We start from the raw sequence: 20891 nt of genomic DNA, 5'->3' as shown, positions 1-20891 counted from the left end.
TGCTGCTCTATTGAAAACATTACGAGCCGTGCATCTGGAAACCAGTAAATCTGTCCAGAAACCGTCTTTCCAGTGAAATAACTCCTTTTGAGTGATAGTGCGCTATCTAATCTCTACAGATTTTTGTGTCCTCAGCGCAGTTTTTGTGGACTTCATTATTGAAAGCTAACTATTCTGGAGGGAGGAGGGGGAACGTGTTATTGCATTAATATACATTTGTTCCAGGCATGGGGCTTTACACAATAGACTTCTCTAAGGGGGGGGGGGATGTTTGAGAACACGGGGCTTTCCTGCCGTTTTATTTCCTGAATCTCGCTGAACTGGTGTGAAGTGTTGTGTTAAACACACAATCTGGGATTCTTCCTCCTTAAATAGCAAAGTAATCATTTGCATATCGTGGACTCTGACAAAGGAAATGAGTTTACTCGAGAAGCATATATGCTTTGGGAAACCATCCATTACTGGCTTGTATGCATGGGTAAAAAGAGTGCCGTGCCTCCCGTTTGAAGGACTCTATTTTTGTAAGAGAGGAAGAGCTGAGGGATATCCTGTGCATTAAAGTCTCCCCCTACTTATTAACCCAGCATTTAACAGCAGGATGCAGGCTGAAGCTCAGTCAAAAGAAACGACTCAACCTCCAAAGAGCAATTAAAATCCTGCACTGGAATAAATCATGCGCCGCGATAATCCTGTTAATAAAACGCAGCTTGTCCTGACACTTCACTCATGCAGCAAACTAGAATTTAATGGGGGTGGCGATGGCATAAGAAAGGAAGAAAAGGCATTTCCCCCTCCGCGACAATCCGGTTACCTTTCACCTGCCTTTGCTTCTGCACCACACAGCGCCTATCCTCTCGGACTGCTAATACTCCTCCAGCGAGCCCGCTAATGATTTCTTTCCCTGGAGTAAGCAGGCGTCATTTGAATTACTGAAAGCACTCGCAGCAGCTCCAATGCAAAAGCCATCAGGGTTTGGTGCTTAATCAAATCAAGGGGTAGGGAGCTCAGAAACCCACTTGCTATTTTTAACCCATGTGCAAACTTTAGAAGGGAGTTTTCCTTTAGATCCGTTTCACAGAGGCACCTCTTCAGTTTAACTCGTACTGTACAAGCTTTCTCAGCAGTTAGTAGGGTGGGTGATAGAGAAGGTATATACTAGTTATTGTAATGCGCTTTCTGCTATTGTGTATTCCTAATGTAGATTTTTTTCCAGTTTAAAACGCACTACCTAGTGTGCAGAATCTCTCCTTATTTGGGTGTACGTAAGGTGCATGAGACATGTTTGGGACTCAGCGTAGACTTTGCCAGTCCAATCGTTTCTTAGTTCAAATTAAATGCATTGGAGAAACTTTTTTTTTTTTTAAATTGTCGATAGCCTGGAATGATTCTTAATTTTGTGGCTGTGCACTAGGGAAAAGATCCATCTCCTCTGACCTATAAATGCCCTCAATTTGCTCCTTTATTACAGGGTATCTCTCCCTTAGCATGTTTAGCCTAGGCAGCTCACTCCCTACACCAATCCTGCATTCATTATTAATTACCCGGAGGGAGGGAGGCTGGCTGGCTGCTCCACTGTGCTGTTTGCCCTTCCTCCTAGACTAATCTTCTCAACTTTTGTTTTTTAATAGAATATAAAATCGTGAAGAAAAAACAGCGCTTTTAAGACGACGTCATGCTTTCTGCAACTCCCCTGTATGGCAACGTTCATAGCTGGATGAGCAATGAAAGGGTCCGCATGTGTGGAATTAATGAAGACAGGTAAATATTTAAGCTTCTGGCAAGTTAAACCAGGGTGAGATTCTGTGATGTGAGATTTCAGAGTTCATTCGCTTTCCTAATGCCTGAGTAGATAGCTGCCTTCTTGCATCGAGATCAGGCCAGCATTGGGGGGGAGACATGTGCGTGACAGCAGTAGACCAGCTAGTGATTTACTGTTTAACAGGCAACCTGGTTCAGTGAAGCAGTAGCGCCCTTTAAAAAAGATTACTCCCCTAAGCAGCCTTTAAATGCACTTTTACACTTAATTTATTATTTCGTTCTTATGCAGGAGTATTAATCCAAATACATATTCTTTAAACTCTAAGTGCTAGGCATGCCAGTACCATGTGATTTGTCTCTCAGTGCCTTAAAACAAATGGCTTGCCCAGTGATTAAAAATTGAAACAATGGCCTTTTGATCTAGGTACTGGATTCCTTATTGTTACCCCATATGTTATTTTTTTCTCCTGATACTATTAATTCAAGACTTAGTTATGCTTCTTAATACATATTTTCCAAGTGGACTCTATGGCTAAAGGGACACCACCAACTTGAAACCTAGTTTATTTAAAAACAATAAACCTCAGTAGTACTTTCAGAGGCTACACTTAACTTTGAGTAACCCTGCCAACTTTTGTGATATATATTTTTTTACAATAAAAATTTTCCTGTTTCTTCCCCGCTCCTCCTCTGTTTTTTAAACAACTTTCTCCTTTGTTGCTGACTGGCAGCCCCAGAAGCAGGGTGTTTGTGATATATACAGGGGAAAACAGCGAAGGTGACTATGTGCTAGCTCTGTGCAAACACAAAGTAAACAAACTGGGTTAAAAAGTTTTGCTTTTGTTTTTCCTAATTGTTTCCAGGTATAGTAATATTAGGCGTATTTGTATCATTAACAGATTTATAAAATCAGACGTGTAATTTTAATTTTTTTCAAGTTATTGTTAGTTCTTTAAATATCAGATGATTGAAACTGTCTCTTCTGGGTAATGATGAAACTTTCATTCTGCTTCATGTCAGCTGTTTTATTCATGGGATTTGAAAGTTGGCACTAAGGTATATTCTTGGTGCTTTCTGTGGTAACAAGTCCCAGCCCTGCAAAACTGGTATGACGCAGATGTGGAGCTTACTCTTTAGCATGGACTAGGTGATGCTTGTATGATGTTAGTGTGTATTTAATTTTCTCTTCTCTAACATTTAGAGATGGTATGTGAATATGGTACATTAAATTACATAATTGTCACTACATATGAAGTTTTAAAAAAACTAACAAAGAAGCCACTTGCCTTTGGGATAAGTTCTTTTGAAGTGGACTAAAATTTTCTTAATGTCAAAACCTCTTTTACCTTGAATCTGTTCTCAGGCAGTATTTAAATATCATTTTTTTTGTGAGTTAATGTAGAGGATGGAGACAATTTCATATGGGATTGTTATGGGGAAATTGAAATATAGAGCCTCACAATCTTTTATTAATATTATATGCAAGGAATATTTTCAAATAGTAAGCTTACATTTTTAATAGGAAAATTCCAGTAAATGATGGCGATGCTCCGAAAAGCAGACTGGAATTGAGGGAAGAAAATCACCTGAATCACAGTGTGGTAAGAGATTAATAGCTTTAGACTGAAATAGCATCTGATTATTTTTTATTTCATTTTTGTATGATGACATTTCACTTAAAGAAATTATTAAAATATCTTGAGTGCAGCTAGGACTACAATTAAGACACAAGATGCTTCAGGTAAGAGGCCTTCTTCAAGCTGTAGTAAAATATTTTTATTTTTTAAAGATGTGAAGAAGTCCTCATGTTAGAAACAATTTCCTTCAGTCTGTTCTGTTATCTTGTTAATTCTTTTGTATGCAGAGTGGTACACCACCAGCACTGTTATTTCTAAGCCATTAGGAATAATGCGTTGTGGCACATTTGTGATTTGGCAGGATTAGTTTATAAAGTCACTAAATAAATCAAAACACCAGCTAATTGGCTCTCTGTTTAAAAAGTCAGAAGTGGAAATAAAAAAAATTTCAGCACGGTTTCATTGATGTACTTTTCATAGAGACATAGTACTGGAAGAGACCTCCTGGGTTATCGAGTCTATCCCCTTGCTATCATTGTCGACCCCCTTATATAATCCTGTTAATAAATTTATTGAGCTCCATCTCCAAACAAGTCAGATTGTTTTCCCCCCACTACTACTGTTGTAGAAAAGGGGTGGTGAGTTTGGGTGTGGAGCACATGTAGCCTCCTATCCTGGATTTTCCCTTGCAGACAGACTTGCAAAAGTGATGCCTGTTGGATATTTCAAAAAGCTTGTGCCCCTGAAAGGATTGCATTTTTGGGATGACCTAGTTGCTGTCTTCTGCCTTGTAGTAAGGGTTTCTGCTGAGAAGTGGAAATTTAAGGAGATGATTATTTAAAGGCAGTAGTAACATAGTTAGGTTCCAAGTGTGAAAGGGTCAACACATCTCCTCAAATTATTCATTTTTAAAACTTGTTTTACTAAATAGTGCCCCTTTACAGCTTGTCAGGTTCTCCAAGACACACATGAAGCAGCCAACATCTTAATTAATTAGATTTATTTCCGGCAGTCATGTTCACCAGTTCAATCAACCTACATACATTTTAACAATGAACAGTGTATTTGTATTAGTATTGTTTCTCTTTGAAATTAAAGATGTGTTTATAGTCTAGAGTAATGTTGTTTTAACAACATGCAAAAATAATACATTTCTTATTCTACAAAGGTGGATGCAACTACAGCACATCGCATTGACAGTCTCGCAGCTCTGAGCATGGACAGGTCTGGACTTATGCGGGAAGGACTTAGAGTTCCCAGTAGTATTGTCTATTCCAGTTTATGTGGACTTGGCTCAGAGAAAGGACGGGATGCTACAAGTTCTATAGCTGGTCTTGGATTTACTCCTGAAAGAAATCCAGAGATGCAGTTCAAATCAAATCCCTCTGAAGCAATAGAAAATGCAGCTGTCTCTGGAAAACCCCCAAATGGCTTCAGTGCTATATATAAAACACCACCTGGAATACAAAAAAATTCTGTTCCAACAGGGGAAACACTAGGCTTGGACAGAGCTTCAAGTGACAAACAAAGTCCTCTTAATGTCAATGGTGCTAGTTACCTAAGGCTTCCCTGGGTAAATCCTTATATGGAGGGTGCAACACCTGCTCTATATCCTTTTCTTGACTCACCAAATAAGTATTCATTGAACATGTATAAGGCATTGCTACCTCAGCAGTCCACATACAGCTTACCACAACATCTGACGTATTCACCTGTATGTACAAATGGTGAACGTTTTTTATATCTGCCGCCTTCTCACTACGTTACTCCCCACATTCCATCATCTTTAGCTTCACCAATGAGGATCTCAGCTGCTTCAGCATCTCCAGCAATTCCCCCACTAGTACACTGTCCAGATAAAAGCTTGTCTTGGAAGATGGGCGTCAGTCCTGGAAATCCTGTTGACTCTCATGCCTATCCACATATTCAGAACAGCAAACAGCCCAGAGTCCCATCTGCAAAGACAGCTGCTGGTAATATGTCGACAGACCCTGCTATCTTGTTATCTCATTCACCGAGACCATCTCCTAGAGTTCATCTGCCCACACAAGTTGGGGATACCTACTCAGAGTATCACAAACAGTTTTCCAGAATTTCGACGTCCCCTTCTTCAGTTACGCTCTCAAAGCCATATGTGAGTGTAAGTAATGAATTTCCTCCTTCACGACTATCTAATGGAAAAGTTCCCAAAACACATGACACTGGTGAAATTTCACAGCAAGCTACAACACATGTAAGAAAAACAGGTCACGATAGAAAGGACAGCCGGTCACCTCTGCCACTAGAAAAACAAACAACTGCCAAAGATGTCATAGACAAGCCGTTAGACTTGTCATCAAAAGTTGTTGATGCAGAGACAACCAAATCTGACCTTATTAAAAAAATGGCACCAACTGTTTTAGTTCATAGCCGAGGTGGAAGTGGATTAGTTTTACCTGGCAGCGATGTTCAGAAAGAAACTATTTTTCCTTCGGGAAATGGTTGTCCTCTCTATAGACCTGAAATAATTAGCACTGCGCCCTCATCCTGGATTGTTCCTGGTCCAAGTCCGAATGAAGATACCGGTGGTAAAAACATGCAGTTGAAAAACAAAGCATTAGACTGGGTGATACCACAACAGAGAAGTTCTTCTTGCCCCAGGATGGGTGGAACAGAAGCAGTAGTCAGTAATATTTCAGGGTCTGTGTCAAGTGGAGGTCGGCCAGCATCTGCTTCACCAGCCCCAAACGCCAATGTAGATTGCACCAAGACAAACAGGAGTGCTATGGAAACTACTGCATCTGTCATACAGCATATAGGACAACCTTTAGCAACATCTGCAAAACATAACAGTAAAGTGACTAAATCCAATAATCAGGAATCTAGTTTCAAAGCAAATGAGAATGCCCTTGCATCAAGTTCCATGTTTTTACCTCCAAATGAGGCATTCCGATCTCCACCATTGCCATATCCAAGAAGTTATCTCCCATTTCCGGTTCCAGAGGGTATAGCTATAAGCCCTTTATCTTTACATGGAAAAGGACCTGTGTATCCTCATCCACTTTTGTTACCCAATGGCAGTCTTTTCCCTGGGCATCTGGCACCAAAACCTGGCATTCCCTACACCCTGCCAGCTGCTAGAGGAGAGTTTATGACCTATCAAGATGCCCTGGGGATGGGGATGGTACATCCTATGTTGTTACAGCATTCAGCTTTGGAAATAAATAAGGATGAAAAATCAGAAAGAAGATCTAGATCACACGAAAGGCTCCGCTATGAGGATCCTGCTACAAGAAACAGATTGCCAGAGATGCTGGAAACCAGTACAAAGACACATTATGAAGTACCTATTGATAAGAACACAAAATTACACCAAAGTTCAAGTCATAGTAAGAACGCGGCCAAAAGTGACAAACACATCTTTTCAGATTTTCTGCGAGACGAACAAGATGTGAAAAGTGAAACAAATGTAGCAAAAACTGGCTTTACTACTGAAAGCAGTAATCAAACTAGTGACGCCACGAAGCGCAAGGTAGAACAAGTGTTTCAGCGCAGAGATTTTATTGTAATGAGAGAAGAGTTTGGAAGAAATAATGATTTCCACGAAACCTATAATTTTAAACAGGCCCAGAATTCATCACTGTTCAATTTAAGGAAAGAGGATGTATCAGGAAGCCAAAATAAAGAAAGATTACCAGTTCAGCCTTCCTCTGCTTTCTTAGAAAATACTCATGGAAGTGATGGTCCAGCTATGTGTTTTGGCAAAGTACAGGATGGTGCAAAACAACTTTGTATGGGAAATATACAGTCAAATATTGAGTCTAATCAGACATATACCAAAGATGGAACTGATGATCTAGAATCTACAGATGGCAAAATTTTGAAACCCAAGCCGTCTAAATTGGCAAAAAGAATTGCAAACTCTGCTGGCTATGTAGGTGATCGATTCAAGTGCGTTACAACTGAACTGTATGCAGATTCTAGTCAACTCAGCCGAGAGCAGCGGGCACTGCAGGTGAGTCTGTGAGGTTTAACTACCAAAGCATTTTTTGTGTTTTTGTTTATAAAGTCACAGTCAAGTATTAAATTTGATATATCCTACACAGGTGGGGAATATGTTATTTGGTCTAGATGTTGCCAGAAATGGTAACAATAATTTGTTGTTTATAAAATTGTGAAGCCAGGTTATGTGAATAGTAATAGATGTGAACTATATGTATTCACTAGTCAGTTTAAAAAATGCTTTAAATGAGAACTGATAAAGTGCTGATAACATAAGTATTAACTATTCTGCAGTTAGGGGAGCTGAAGAATGCATGATATGTTAGACTAGTGGTTGCTTTAGCTTCTCAAGTAGGTCTGTACTGTAAGATAGCAAAGGGTATCCAGAAGTTCTGATTGCTATACCATACATGACATTTGATGGAGAGGAGAAGCAGCCATGTGTTGGTGGGTTTTATGCAACTTCTATGCAACCTTTTCACCAATCAAGAATGTAGTAAAGGAATAGAAGCAGTATTGAATTTGATGTTGAGCGATGACAGATATTGTGTAGGAATTTCCTTAAGATACTTTACTTTTAATTAAAAGATGAGTTAAACCAAATTGTTGTGCATTGTTAAGAAAAGAATTGGTTTATGCTTATAAAAATGGATGAAATTATTTAAATGATCCATTGAGTGCCCATTTTAATTACATAGATGGAAGGATTACAAGAGGACAGTATTTTATGTCTACCTGCTGCTTACTGTGAGGTCAGTTCTTCAAATTTTTATTACTAGAATCTTACATAAACCTTTGAGTTAAATTTCATTTCCAAATACACAAAGGGAAGTTTGTGGGCCATGGTCGTCTTTATTCATTGTGCAGTTTCTGTTTTTATGTTTTTGTTTTGTTTCTTATACCTCCAAAACAGAATGTTTTTGTTTATATACAGTATATCTTTATATATGAAAGAATTGTGTGGATTTTTACATATAGATACTAGAAATTTTGAATATTTTTATACAACTGAGATATTTTAAACTTTATATATTAGATATCTATCTCAAACTTTGGATTTGAGCAGATTTTTCTTTGGAAATACTTTCATATAAGGTAAGGTAAATAGAGTAGCTTTTATTGTGAGATTTTTTTTCATATCAATTCTCTTTCTAGCGTGCAATGATGCGCTTCTCAGAGTTGGAGATGAAAGAGAGAGAAGGCCACACAGCAACCAAAGACTCAGAGGTCTGCAGATTCAACCAGGCAGACTGGGAAAACTTGAAGGGAAATAATGAAAAGAAGCCAAAGTCTGTCACTCTGGAAGATGCCATTGCTGATCAAAATGACAATGATAGATGTAAGCACATTAAGATGCCTTTTTGAAGTGTATGTGCGTGTGTATGTATGTATACTATAGCAGTTTGTCCTAAAACTACATAATACATGGAAACTAGTAGAATTTTTATCACTACAGAATGTTGTAAATAAGAATGATTAATAGTGACAGCAGTAACTAATACAAATTTACATAACAGTATCCAGTCACATTTTCAGATATAGAGTGGTGACCTCTGCTGTTTTCCATGCATTTTTTGTTTTTTTTTATCTATGAATGTCTGTTGAAAAGTTGTACCTTTCGGCAGTGTCGCTTCTGTGAAAATAGCAGGTTATTGTCATAGCACTTATCACCCTACACGGATCTACTTTGCAGTAGATGAACTAGTACCTTAACAGCTGAAACTAAAAACTCAGGGTCTTATTGCACCATTAGTTTTTAAGTAGAACTTTCCCATGTTCCCTTTGTGAAGTTCTGTTTAAAAATGGGTGGCACTGTTAAGTTCCAATAATGTAGCTTTCCTTCACTATATGGAGGCAGGCAAAATGGAGGGGTTGCAAGGGAAGTCAAGTAAATAATCTACCACATCTACTTATTTATAAATAAACTGTGAAATTGAAAATGCATTTGTAACTATCTCATCCCCTCCACTTATTACTGTGGCAGGGTATGTATGTGTTAGACCATCAGAAGTCCTGAAGGGCAGTCACCATGCTGTGAAACTGTCTGTTGCTGATGTATTGTTGTTTGGGCCAAGGGAAAGAGGTTTTGCAGTAGCGTTGGACAGTGCGTGGAAGTACTGTCATTGAGCTCTATTGCAAAAGGCACAAAGCACTTTTTTCCTAAGTCATATTACTTTTTTTAATGGATATTTGTAAAATTAGTTCTAATGCATAGCAAGTAGTCTGGGTTCCATCAGTCTCCAAACTGTTTTCCTTGCAACAGCTTGTAACAAAGTAATTAAGGAGCAGATCACTGTTTTATTCTGTATTTGCAGAAAATTCAAAGTTGCAATTCAAGAAAAATGTTAGTAGAACACTGGATGGTCTATGTATATGTATAATTTATTGGGTTGATGTGCCCCTTCATAGTCGAGAATTTAAGAGTAGGGCTGGTAGAAAATGTCATCTAAGCAATTTAATAATTGTGAGTTATTGTCCTGGTCTTTGTTTGTTTAATAATTTTGGTGGACAGGATGATGATCTGCACCTGCTCAGTTCCTCACCTCAGTCAAGTTACTATGGTGCTGTGGCCACTAAAATAAAAATATGTGACCAAAAAGGTAGCTTGGCAAAGTAACAGCAAAGATTTCATTGTTAATCTACAGCGAGTATCAAAATGGCAACCAAGCTTAGCTTCTAGAACCCTCAGCCTTCTGTTCCCTTCAAGGTGTATTGAGTGAGTTTCCAAGAGGAAAGAGGCTTGTTGTTCTACAGTATCCCATTGCCTGGTCATAAGCATGATAGACTTTCTACAGGGTGCTACTGCTAGAGCTTTCTTCAGTTCTCAGCACTACTCACACCTCAGAGTGCACTGCACACTTGTAATGCCCTCCACGAAATCCCCCACACTTTCTGAAGTATCAAAGTGTTGTAAGAGCAGCAGCATCTGGGTCCTGCCACCTGGATGCCACTGTTGGAGGGAGGGCAGGTCACCTAAGTGCTCACAGGGGTAAAGTGAAGGGAAGAATAGGCTATTGCCAAAAGAAGATCAAGTTGATTGAGAGAGAAAACAGGGAATAGTCTGGAGGGTGAGGGAAGGAGAGAAAAAAGTTTCCTCAGATGCACTTGTTTTCAGATTCTCGGACTTGTTTGAGGATTATCCCTCACTATTATAATGTAATCTTAAAATTACACTTTTGATTATGCAGAAAATAGCAAAAAATGAAACCAAACCCCAAACAGTACAATTTGCACTTTTCTCAAATCCATAACTTAGCAGTGTTCTGGCTCATGAGACTCCATTGGGTGAAATGCATTTGGAACTAATAAAGAATTGTTGGGAGTGGGAAGGGTATTATGACTTTTTGTGAGTATGTTCTTGTGCGTAATTAATTAGCTATGAGTTGATGGGAAGTTTTATAGGCTTGTTAAAATTGCTAAATCTATCAACTTTTTAAAATGCAGCTTTCTTTTAGTAAGGGAGTTTCTCTTGCACATGATGGGCTTTGCAGCGACTACACTTGCAGATACTAATTCGGTTCTCAAGGCAGGTCTGCACTTAGTCTTTGTTTACACTGCTGAGTTAGGTCGACGTAAGCTGCCTTGCATCAACCTAACTCTCTAAGCATCTACACTAAAATGTTGCTCCTGATGATATAACTCGTCCAATATGCCAACCAGGGCCGGCTCCAGGCACCAGCATTCCAAGCAGGTGCTTGGGGTGGCAATCTGCAAGGGGCGGCAGTCCATGTGTTTCTGCCACCCTAAGCAGCATGCCGAATTGCTGCTGCGGGCAGCGGAGGCAGTTCGTGTGCCCTTAGGGTGGCATGCATGTTTCCGTGTGTCGGAAATTCGGCGGCAGCTTCTATGTTCAGCTGCCCGCAGGGGCAATTCGGCGGCTTGTCTTCCGGCTGAAGACAGAAGCTGCCGCCGTGGAAACGCTCGTGCCGCCCTAAGGGCACACGGACTGCCTCCGCCGTCCGCAGCGGCAATTTGGCGCGCTGCTTGGGGCGGCAAAAACAGTAGAGCTGGCCCTGATGCCAACTTAATAACTTCACCTCTGTGAGAGGCGTAGCACTTAGGTTGACGTACGTAGGTCGACGCAGTGTCACTACATTGCTTACATGGACTGTTGCTGGCTTTCAGAAACCATCCCACAATGCCCCACACTGATGGTACAATTGGTGCAAGCGCTCCTGGTGAGGTGGTGCGCCACTGACACGAGCATATGTGGCTATGCAAAAGTGATTTTAATTACTGCAGTGGTTGTACGTCAATGTAACTTAAGTCAACATCATTTTTGTAGTGTAGACATGCCCTTCAAGTGCTGCAGTGGCCTAGCCGCGCTGTTGTAGAGCTTCAGTGAAGATGTTACTAGCTGACAGGAGAGTTTCTGCCATTAGTGTAGTTAATGCACCTCTGCAAGAGGTGGTAGCTATATTGATGGGAGAAGCCATCCTGACAACATAGCATTATCTACAGCGGGGGTTAGGTCAGTGTAACTGCGTCATTCAAGGGTATGGATTTTTCATACCCCCGAGTGACTTAGTTATACTGATGTAAGTCTATAGTATAGACTTGGCCTCAGTAAAACTTTTTACTACCCTGTTTCACCTTCTGCTCCTTGGTATAGCAGCTGATTAAATCAGGGATATGAATTTTGCACTTCTTGAATGCCTCTAGCATAGTCTTTTTGGTGCTCTGGTGCAGCTTGAATTGCTGGGAATCCTGACACATCTCTCTAACAGAATAACAACTGGCAAAGATGTGATAAACCTTGCCTAGTGTTCTCCTCAATTTACCAGCTGTGGCTTTCAACAAGGATGATCACAGGAGAACATGTAAATACTTTCATTCCTTTCCCCCCACCCCCAATTCCTGATCTCTGGTGAAAGGTTTAAAATTGAATAGAACTCTAAACAGCTGTATTTCAGAACTTCCCCCAGCTTATGTTCTGCCTCCTATGTTGGATCTTGATGCTGAAAAGATGCTACAATTTTTTTATACATAAATTGCTATCTAATATTAGGCAGTAGACCTTCCTGATGCTAGCAGGAAATTCATGAACAAAATTAATTGATTAATCAGTAATTTCTGGTAAAATGTTAAATTTGCACCCTGCTGTGAACCTTTAGCTGGCTAACGTGCATTTGAAAGAAAAACAAATACAATTTAAAGCCTGATCCTGTAACATGTGGTATGCAGCTTGACTGCTGTGACCTTGCAAGGCTCCAGTCATGTCAGTGGGGCTCTGTGCTGGGTTCAGTAGTCTTTGTGCATAGAACATAATACAGGATCATTGCCTTAAGATCTAGTGGCTGTTTCAGACATTACTTCTATAACCCTTGCCTCTTACAGCAATAATAATAGTATTATAAATATTTTTGCCACTTTTCTTTTTCTAAGAGAATTAGTACAGCCATCTGATAACCCCAATTTTTTTTTCCTGGGCTGTCTTGGGGATTTAGTCAAGTGGCACATGGATAAAGCCTTGCCCTCTCAAAAAACCCTATGATAACTTAATAAACTGGTCCACATTGTCTAATGACTTCTAAAATATTTCTTCAGTGTTTAGAATGCAGACTATTGCTAGGAATAGTCTCTCTCTCTCTCTCTCTCTCTCTCTCTCTCTGCAGAAGGGTACAAAGATTCAAACTTGGTTAAAATAGAGGGATAAATTGTAAGTGTCTTAATACTCTTCCATCTTGTTTAGGACTCAGTGGGAAATATGAAAACAGTAGTGAAGCTGCTTTGTTGCTAAGGTGACTAGTAAATGTTGCTGTGGCAATGCTTCTATGGAGCATTTCCATAGCACAAACACGATAAATTATGGGATGCATGTGTCGTGAGTCATAGAATTGTTCAGTGATCAAGTGATTTAAGCATACAGATACATTTACTTCAGAGTAGGTCATGTGATGCAAGCATGTTGGTAGATAACCACAATTTTTGAGCAGTACTAAAATCATACAAAAGTATGTAAGAGTAAATAAATTCTACAAGCTGCGAATGTCTTGATAGACAAACTGGTAATTATGCTCCTCTAATATTACAGTAGAGAAATACTGTTTGATCCTTAATAGAGAAAAATAAAAACTGGTATGTTAAAGGCCAGAGATTTTGGGCAATGTGGGTGTGAGGAGGAGATTATGGCAATTCTGTGCATAGAAGTATAATGCCTTTATTTGCAAGGAGGTTAAAAGTCAGATGTTAACAACTGATCTGCAGTCTTTTTGCTAGGTGTCTATGTTCCTTAGCACACAGCATAGGTAATCCTTCAGTTTCTTGCTTGTATGCATGCTGAGTAATGAAAGATCAAAATGGCAAACATTCTGTTGTTGTCATTTGGCCTGGTCAGAATTACCTTGCTATGACTGGCAGTGGTGCAAAAAAGCATCAGGATTCTGAATATAATGGATTTAGGTGAAGGAAACAAGGATGGAAGACATCCGGGAAAAGACTTCCAGAGAGTGAAAATGCAAACTTTCCTGCCCCTGTGGGATAGTCAGAACACTACTTGTTTTATCCTGACAAGTGGCTTGGCTGAAATGTTCTATTTTTGTTGTGATCTTGGTGACAAATGCTAGTTCATGTTCAGATAAAGTGTCCTGTGAAGAGTTGGGATGAGGACTAAAAGGCATCTTACTTAAATACCTGTAGTGAGAAGTCACTGAAGAGGAGAGGAAAAGCTGGTTCTAGTTGCCACTTTATCTATAAAGAAAGAACTGCAGTTTAAAAACTAAAGTATGTGTTTCCTGTTCATATCGTATGGGAGATGTGTTGTTAAACAGTATTTGTGTTGGCAGGAAAAGGAAGATGGAGAAAATGAAGAAAAGTTTTTAATAATAATTTCTTCCTCACAAAATGTGACCAGTGCACTGGGGATACTGCTTCAAGTAGAAAACAATACGTGTAGAGTGGTCATTCTTTCCAGTTTCCAGTTTTACAGGATAGTAAAAGGTGGTTTTTGTTGCTGAGTTAGTATGACTGGACTGAGGTTAGTAAATGATGTCAGGAACGTGTTGCCCTTCACTGTAGCAGCATTTTCTGTTTTAGAGTGAACCTTCTTATGTGATGTGTTGATATGAAAACTAGCATTTACTATTCTATCAGTCTCTTTCTGCTGCTTATTATTTGAATAGTGATAATGATTTGAAAACTCCGAAGTGTGTGTGCTGTTTGCTTTCTTAACAGAGTAAAAGGTACAGGGGAGGAGTGAGTGCCTGAGGAAGACCAAACTCTGTGTATGGGCCCAAAGAGGGAGACTGTCCTTGTGCTAGTGCACTTCTGTTTGATATTCATACCTGGATTTTGGGAGTCCTGTGTCTTTGATCCAGATGGCTTTCCAAGCCAGATTCAGGACAGAGTGGAATCTGGTGGTAAAATATGAATAGAGTTGTGTTCTGTGAAACTACTGCAGTTTTTCTGAGCAAAAAACAAAAACCAACAACCTCTCGGCATTTGACATAACTAGACCTCGTAACGATAATGCTTTGATGCAGGGTACATGCCTGAGAAGACTGTGCCAAACTGTGGGCCATCTGACAGCTCAGACTTTTGTTTCTGGTTTGTCCTGTGGATTTGTCATTCACTTAGGCACTTGTAGAAAAGTGTATTTTTGGTAGTCTGCAAATACAGTATAGTCAAGATGCTTTCCAAAATATTTTAATAACTTTACAGTTCTGCCTGAATATCTCTTCCCTCACTTTGCAACATTGGTATAGGCAGATTATAATGTCACACGTTTTATATACATTGAGCATCTAATATTCCTAATCTTTTAAAATGGGTCAGTAAAGGACTGGCCTGCTAGCTTGGCAGCAATAGGATGTCACGCTCCCATCATGGGGGCATTTACTGAGTTTCCTACTGCCCATGTGGTAGAATCAGGGAGAGGACAGGAATGAGTGGAACTACTCCCATCAGCTATTTGCTACAGACATTGACTGGTATTGGTAGTTGTTTTGCTCTTCTCTCTAGAAACAATACACCAGAAAAACTCTATGAATGAAGGACTAATGATAATGAGACTAAATTGAACATCGCCACTTCTTCATTCTTGGGGCTATCTTTTGCATGGCATAGTGGGGCATTCTGGGTTTCTAGGTCAGATCCTGATTGGAAAAAAAAGAATTAGGGAGTTGAATTAATTTGATGTCACTTTGTTTCATTAGTAACAAGGGGGTGCTAAATGGCTGTTCCCTGCAAATCCTATCTGCAGTCTCTGGATGGTCACAATAAGGACTGCTGCTTCTCCAGGTCCTTACAAGGATCTCTAGGAAATAATCAGGGTGTTCCTCCTCTTTCTCTTTCCAAAGTGCATTATCAACAGGGAGACCGTTCCATAACAGTGATTTTTCAATTTGAAAAATGCTACATAATTTGTGGTATTGGTGAGCACCTTAAAAAATGTAACTATTAGAAATGTGATGAAATTCCCTCTGACTTTGTCTGTTCATGGAGTTAAATATAAAATAAGAGTGTAGATCACTTTATCAGATTTTATTTTGTTTTTAGAAACATTTTTGAAGTGATAACTTAAAATGTTGCCGGTCCAACTTTTTTTAAATTTGTGCACAACAAATCTGATTAATACTGATGTGCTGCTGATATACAAGGCTGGATATTGTTAGTACATTGTTACCAGATGTGCAGGGGTCTAATATTTACAAGTGCATTTTGATTTTGGACAGTATACTCTTTCTCCAAAAAAAGTTAATAAACTAAGGTAGCTGCTTCACTCTTTGTATTTTGTTAAAAAGAAAAAGACGTATCAGTGTTATGTATATGATGAACAATCTAAAAAATGGGTTTCACTTAATACCAAACAGCCACAGAGAGGTATAGTTTGGGCATGAGCATTCCATAGGACAAATATAGTGCTTTCTTGAGAAAGTGCTTCTGGCTTTTACCTCTTGTCCTTTTATTGGTTGAGTTGGTAACCGTCTAAATGGAGTTTAAACTTTTTATGCAGTGTTTTTTCTGGAGCCTGCAGACAGCTGAAGTGCCCTAACTGCTGCTTAGAGCTTTTCCAAGTTGCAGTAAGTGGAAACTGACCAGAAGCAGCTTCACTATCACTGCTGCTAAAGGAAACCCTAAGGGCAGCAGTAAAACTGACCAACATGAGGTCAATTTAGCTTTGCTTCAGCTGGGAAAAACTGTGGTCAGCAGGGGACAGTAGCTTTGGAGCTGCTCAGTGGTGTGGCAGAACATAGACAAAGGCTAAGTACGAAAGGATTTGATACCATCCTTGTAGTAGTTAGCTCTGAGGTAGAGGTTGGGGGAACACACACACTCTCTCTCCCCCACCTTCCTTCCAACAGCCAGACTATTTGGGTGCTTGGCTTTGTCAGGAACCTATTAGATCGAGGCTACAAAAGATGATGTCACAAGCAGGGTCCAGGTTCCTACCATTCTGGTAGGAAAACCAGCATAAACTCCTCAGGGGGGAAAAAAACTTTCTCAAGCTCTGTTCACTTATGACACACTATGATGGGGTAGTCAATAGGCAGACCGTGGGTGAAATCCAGACCACCAGACTGAACAGACCATTAAATACTTTAATTTACTACTACTTATTTATCATAATCATTTTGGGTTTTTTTATTGTTTTCTCTGGAGTCTGGACCTTGACTATACCTTGACCAAAAAATTTGGACCTTGACAAAAAAAAAAAAATTGGCTATCCCTGCACAATGAGATGCTGCTTGTAGAATACCTTTGAGATTTTCATAATAGGATAGTCCTCCTTTGTGTGCTTTAAACAGCAGTAAAATAGTAAATAATGAAGACCATGTAAATGTCAACATTAGACTTCAGCACCAGCACCCATTTAAGCAAATAGTGTGCGCTACACATCATTATTTCATTCAGTCTGCAGATTCAGGTAGACATGATTGAGTTGGTTTATAACTGATTCACATTTTGAAGGTTGTCTTTGCAATCATGAGAGCTAGGAACTAAAGGGCTAAGCGTTCATTAAAAAATATATTTAAGTTCAGGAGCAGAGGAGGCAGGAACCAAGGAGATGTACTGGCAAATGGAATAGTGGCAAGCCAGCTCAATTTACCCTCTGCCTTTCCCAGTCAATGGGGCCTGGCTTTGCTTCTTGCCTGGGCATCGCCAAAAGGAGAGTGAGGACCCTTAATCTAGTTCACAGACAGTTGGGTTTCTGGAAAATGTGTCAAGCCCTGTGTAAGAAGGGGCAAGCATGAGTAAGTAGATGGGATGGGTGGGGATGAGTAAATGGGGCCAGGGTGAGTGTAAGGAAGAGGGTAGTGGGTGAGCAGATATGGTTGAAGAGAAGAGATTGATAGGATAAATTAGAAACTAAGTGGGCTTTGTGTGTGTACATGAGAGCAGTTTTGAGGGGAGAAATGAGAGAGACTGAAAATAGAGGGGCTGAGGAAGAGACGACAATGTATTTGGAAGCAAAAGGGATGTGAAATGTTGGGAGATGGGGGACAAAAAGAGGAAATGGACTGTAAACAATACGAGAACAAAAGAGAGTGAGCCAAGAAGGGTAAGACTTATGAGAGACCTAAACTCTAATATATAAAAGTGTGTGTGTATATAATATAAAAATTCAAAGTTGATTGACATGTTACTTATGTATAGTGCATAAGCAGTAGTATGCACCTATTTTGTTTAGGTCCTGTTTCAAGAAATAATCTCTTTTCAAAGAATTCCTGTACAATGCTTAAGCTGATCTTGAATCACGGTTCTTAAGTTTGAAGGGGCATGGTAGCACAGGTGTTTTTCTTCTTGGCTAGTAATCTTACTCAAGTAGTGTCAGGTAAATTTTACAAGGCTTATATGGTCACTGTAGCTGGAAAGCTTCATGGAATAAGTGAGTGCTGGATTTTTTTGAAGGAAGAGATGAGGGAACTTTGCTATATGGTGACTGGGAGATTGTTACAGGTATACAGGGCTGCATATAACCTTCACATAAATTCAGGTAGCATTTTATCATTTCACAGCTATTCTTGACGTGTTTTTCCTATCAAAGAGTGAGTGCTAGAATCTGCATTCACTTGTTTCCCATTTGTACATCCAAGGACACACAGTAGCGGGGTTGAATTCTTGTAATCAGGCTCTGCAGTTTGGCATGATTAGTCTTGCATTGACTTAAAGTATCAGAGCTGCTGAAATTAATTTTATAAAAGCCATTGCAGAAATGAAGCTAGCATTGCTATCTGATTTTTAAGGTTACTTTTGAGTATGTGCTTTTGATATCTAAAGGTGATTCTTTAAAGTCATGGAAAAACCCTGAATTAAAAAGAAAGGTGAGTATACTGTGGCATTTCTATGGCTACTTGTATGGTGAAGTGCCTGATTGGATGTTATCTAAAAATTGAAGGCCAAAAATTTGAATATGTGCTTGGTTTTCAACTTGACTGCTGGGAAAGTTCCTAACTGTCAGGGTGGTTAAACACTGGAATAAATTGCCTAGGGAGGTTGTGGAATCTCCATCTCTGGAGATATTTAAGAGTAGGTTAGATAAATGTCTATCAGGGATGGTCTAAACAGTATTTGGTCCTGCCATGAGGGCAGGGGACTGGACTCGATGACCTCTCGAGGTCCCTTCCAGTCCTAGAGTCTATGAAAGTTGCTGTTTTACAGCTGACTAGCAAAATTAGATCTAAAGTAAACTATTTCTTGTTTGGTTCAGAAATCATAAGGATATATTGTTAGGAGATGGACATTGAAGAGATCAGAAATGAGAGTTATTTTACAATAGACTTTTTTTTGTTTTTGTTTGTTTTTTAATTATTTTTAGGTGATTTTAATAGTGCAGAAAACAACCAAGATCATTTTCTTGAAACCTCAGAGAAAAGAGACCCTCCAACTGAGAAATATTATCTGGAGAGACATCCTCTCTATGAAAATATAGGGGATCAGTCAACAGAAGATATCAGTCAGCATCCGTGCCCACGTCTGGATAGAAAGCGTAAACACTCTGGCGAGAGAGTACAGAATGAGGGCAGCCAAAACGAAAACTCTGTGGATGACCTGCAGGATGAAGCTGTGTCAAAGGCAAAAAAGAGGAGAAGCTCCAAAGGTAACCCCATTGCTTTGGTGTCCCTTAAGGAATTTCTTGTGAAAGGAGTATCCCTATGAATTAATGTCTCCATTTATTAACTTGATAGTTACCAGTCTGAGCACTGTCATTTCACTTAAAATAATATCTTGGTATCTGAGGGTAAAGCACTAGTCACTGGACATGGTAGCCATAGCATTGGAAATGACCCTAGTGCATGTGACCCTTAATGACCAAACCTTTTAAAATGCATAGTGTGGTGGTAAAGCTGAGACTATATGCCCCGCAAGTGAAATGTAGCTTTTGTTTTAAGTTGAGGGGGCTTTTTGATTAATTTTTAGTTATTTTTCCATTAGATGACTGGCCTGAGAGGGAAATGACAAACAATTCCTCTAACCACTTAGAAGAGCCCAATTGTAATGAGGTGACCAACCTGAAGGTGTGCATTGAATTAACAGGGCTCCATCCCAAAAAGCAGCGTCACCTGCAGCATCTTAGGGAACTATGGGAGCAGCAGGTGTCACCAGAGAGATCCCCGTCCGGCAAGTTGGGCCGGCAAAGCAGGAAAGATTTAGCTGAGACTGTTCAGCCAGAGGCCACTGCAAAGGTCAAAGACTGCACAGAAGAAAGGCACACCAGGAAAAGGTCAGAGGTCAAAAGCAATAGAAGTTGGTCTGAAGAGTCCCTCAAAACAAGTGACAATGAACAAGGTATGCAGAGACTACTAGGGAAACATCAGCTGGCATAGCATTAGTAGTGATGCATGCTGCCACCACTGTTAAGGAATTGTCAGCAGTTTTTATAGAAGTCCACGTGTATAAGGACTTACAGCTCCACTATTTAAAAAAAAAAAAATCACTAGCTAAAATTTGTCAGATGGGTGTGTATGTGGGTTTTTTTGTTTGCTTTTAAATTGTGGTTTAAATGACTTTAAAATTGAAGTTTTGTGTCTGCAGATGTTTTGGCATTCTTATAATTCATGAATAGTTCTGATTTAGAGGAAAAAAAACCCTCAGGTTGTTAGTCCATGTAAGAATACTTACTGCATGTATAGCTAAATGGATTAGTGCCTTTTGGGTATAATTAAAAACAAACAAGAAGTCCAGTACGAGTAGCATGAAGACTTTGATTCTCTATCATGGGAATCTGCTGTTCCATCAGGTTAAGAACTGCTGAGTTTTTCTGCTTTCTCAAAGGCTTAGAGGCAGTCAAGAGGTTACCCCTGTTTTTTCCCTTAGTGCAGTCTGCCTGTCTGTTTTCTCTACAGACACGCCTGATGAAGAGCCCTGATGTTGCTCCCCAGTGTTCTTCCATGTGCACGTGCAGAGCTTTCCTCAGTGACTCACTGAGGGCTCTGTTCTTCAAGATATTTTGCCAGGTTCTTTCTGTCTTTCTCTCCTGCTTCTCTAGTTCACTCTCCATCTCAGGCCGGGTCTATGCTGTAAACTTACATTGGTATAACTACGTCACTCGGTGTGGAAAATCCACACCCCTGAGTGACACAGTTATATCGACCTCACCCCTGTGTAGACAGTGCTATGTTGATGGGGGGGATT

The 20891-nt window shown here is 39.7% G+C and overlaps 1 protein-coding gene across 15 annotated transcripts in view; it reads left to right on the top strand.

Annotated features, from left to right (window-relative positions):
* BCOR (BCL6 corepressor) overlaps nt 1–20891 on the top strand; it is a 68701-nt gene that overhangs the window by 19112 nt on the left and 28698 nt on the right. For 8 of the 15 annotated variants that reach the window (XM_039535642.1, XM_039535751.1, XM_039535722.1 and 5 more), the window contains exons 2-8: nt 1629–1758; nt 3281–3359; nt 4504–7329; nt 8015–8068; nt 8472–8655; nt 19075–19356; nt 19692–20045. In XM_039535642.1, coding sequence (XP_039391576.1) covers nt 1673–1758; nt 3281–3359; nt 4504–7329; nt 8015–8068; nt 8472–8655; nt 19075–19356; nt 19692–20045 — 3865 coding nt within the window. In that variant the 5' untranslated portion in view covers nt 1629–1672. Of the gene's footprint in view, nt 1–738; nt 996–1084; nt 1149–1628; nt 1759–3280; nt 3360–4503; nt 7330–8014; nt 8069–8471; nt 8656–19074; nt 19357–19691; nt 20046–20891 lie in introns of those variants that run through there. The other 7 variants (XM_039535670.1, XM_039535680.1, XM_039535708.1 and 4 more) reach the window with 7 other exon arrangements.

This window comes from Mauremys reevesii, linkage group 1, assembly GCF_016161935.1.
Source record: "Mauremys reevesii isolate NIE-2019 linkage group 1, ASM1616193v1, whole genome shotgun sequence".
NCBI lineage: Eukaryota > Metazoa > Chordata > Testudines > Geoemydidae > Mauremys > Mauremys reevesii.
This window is presented reverse-complemented; position numbering and strand designations above follow the sequence as displayed.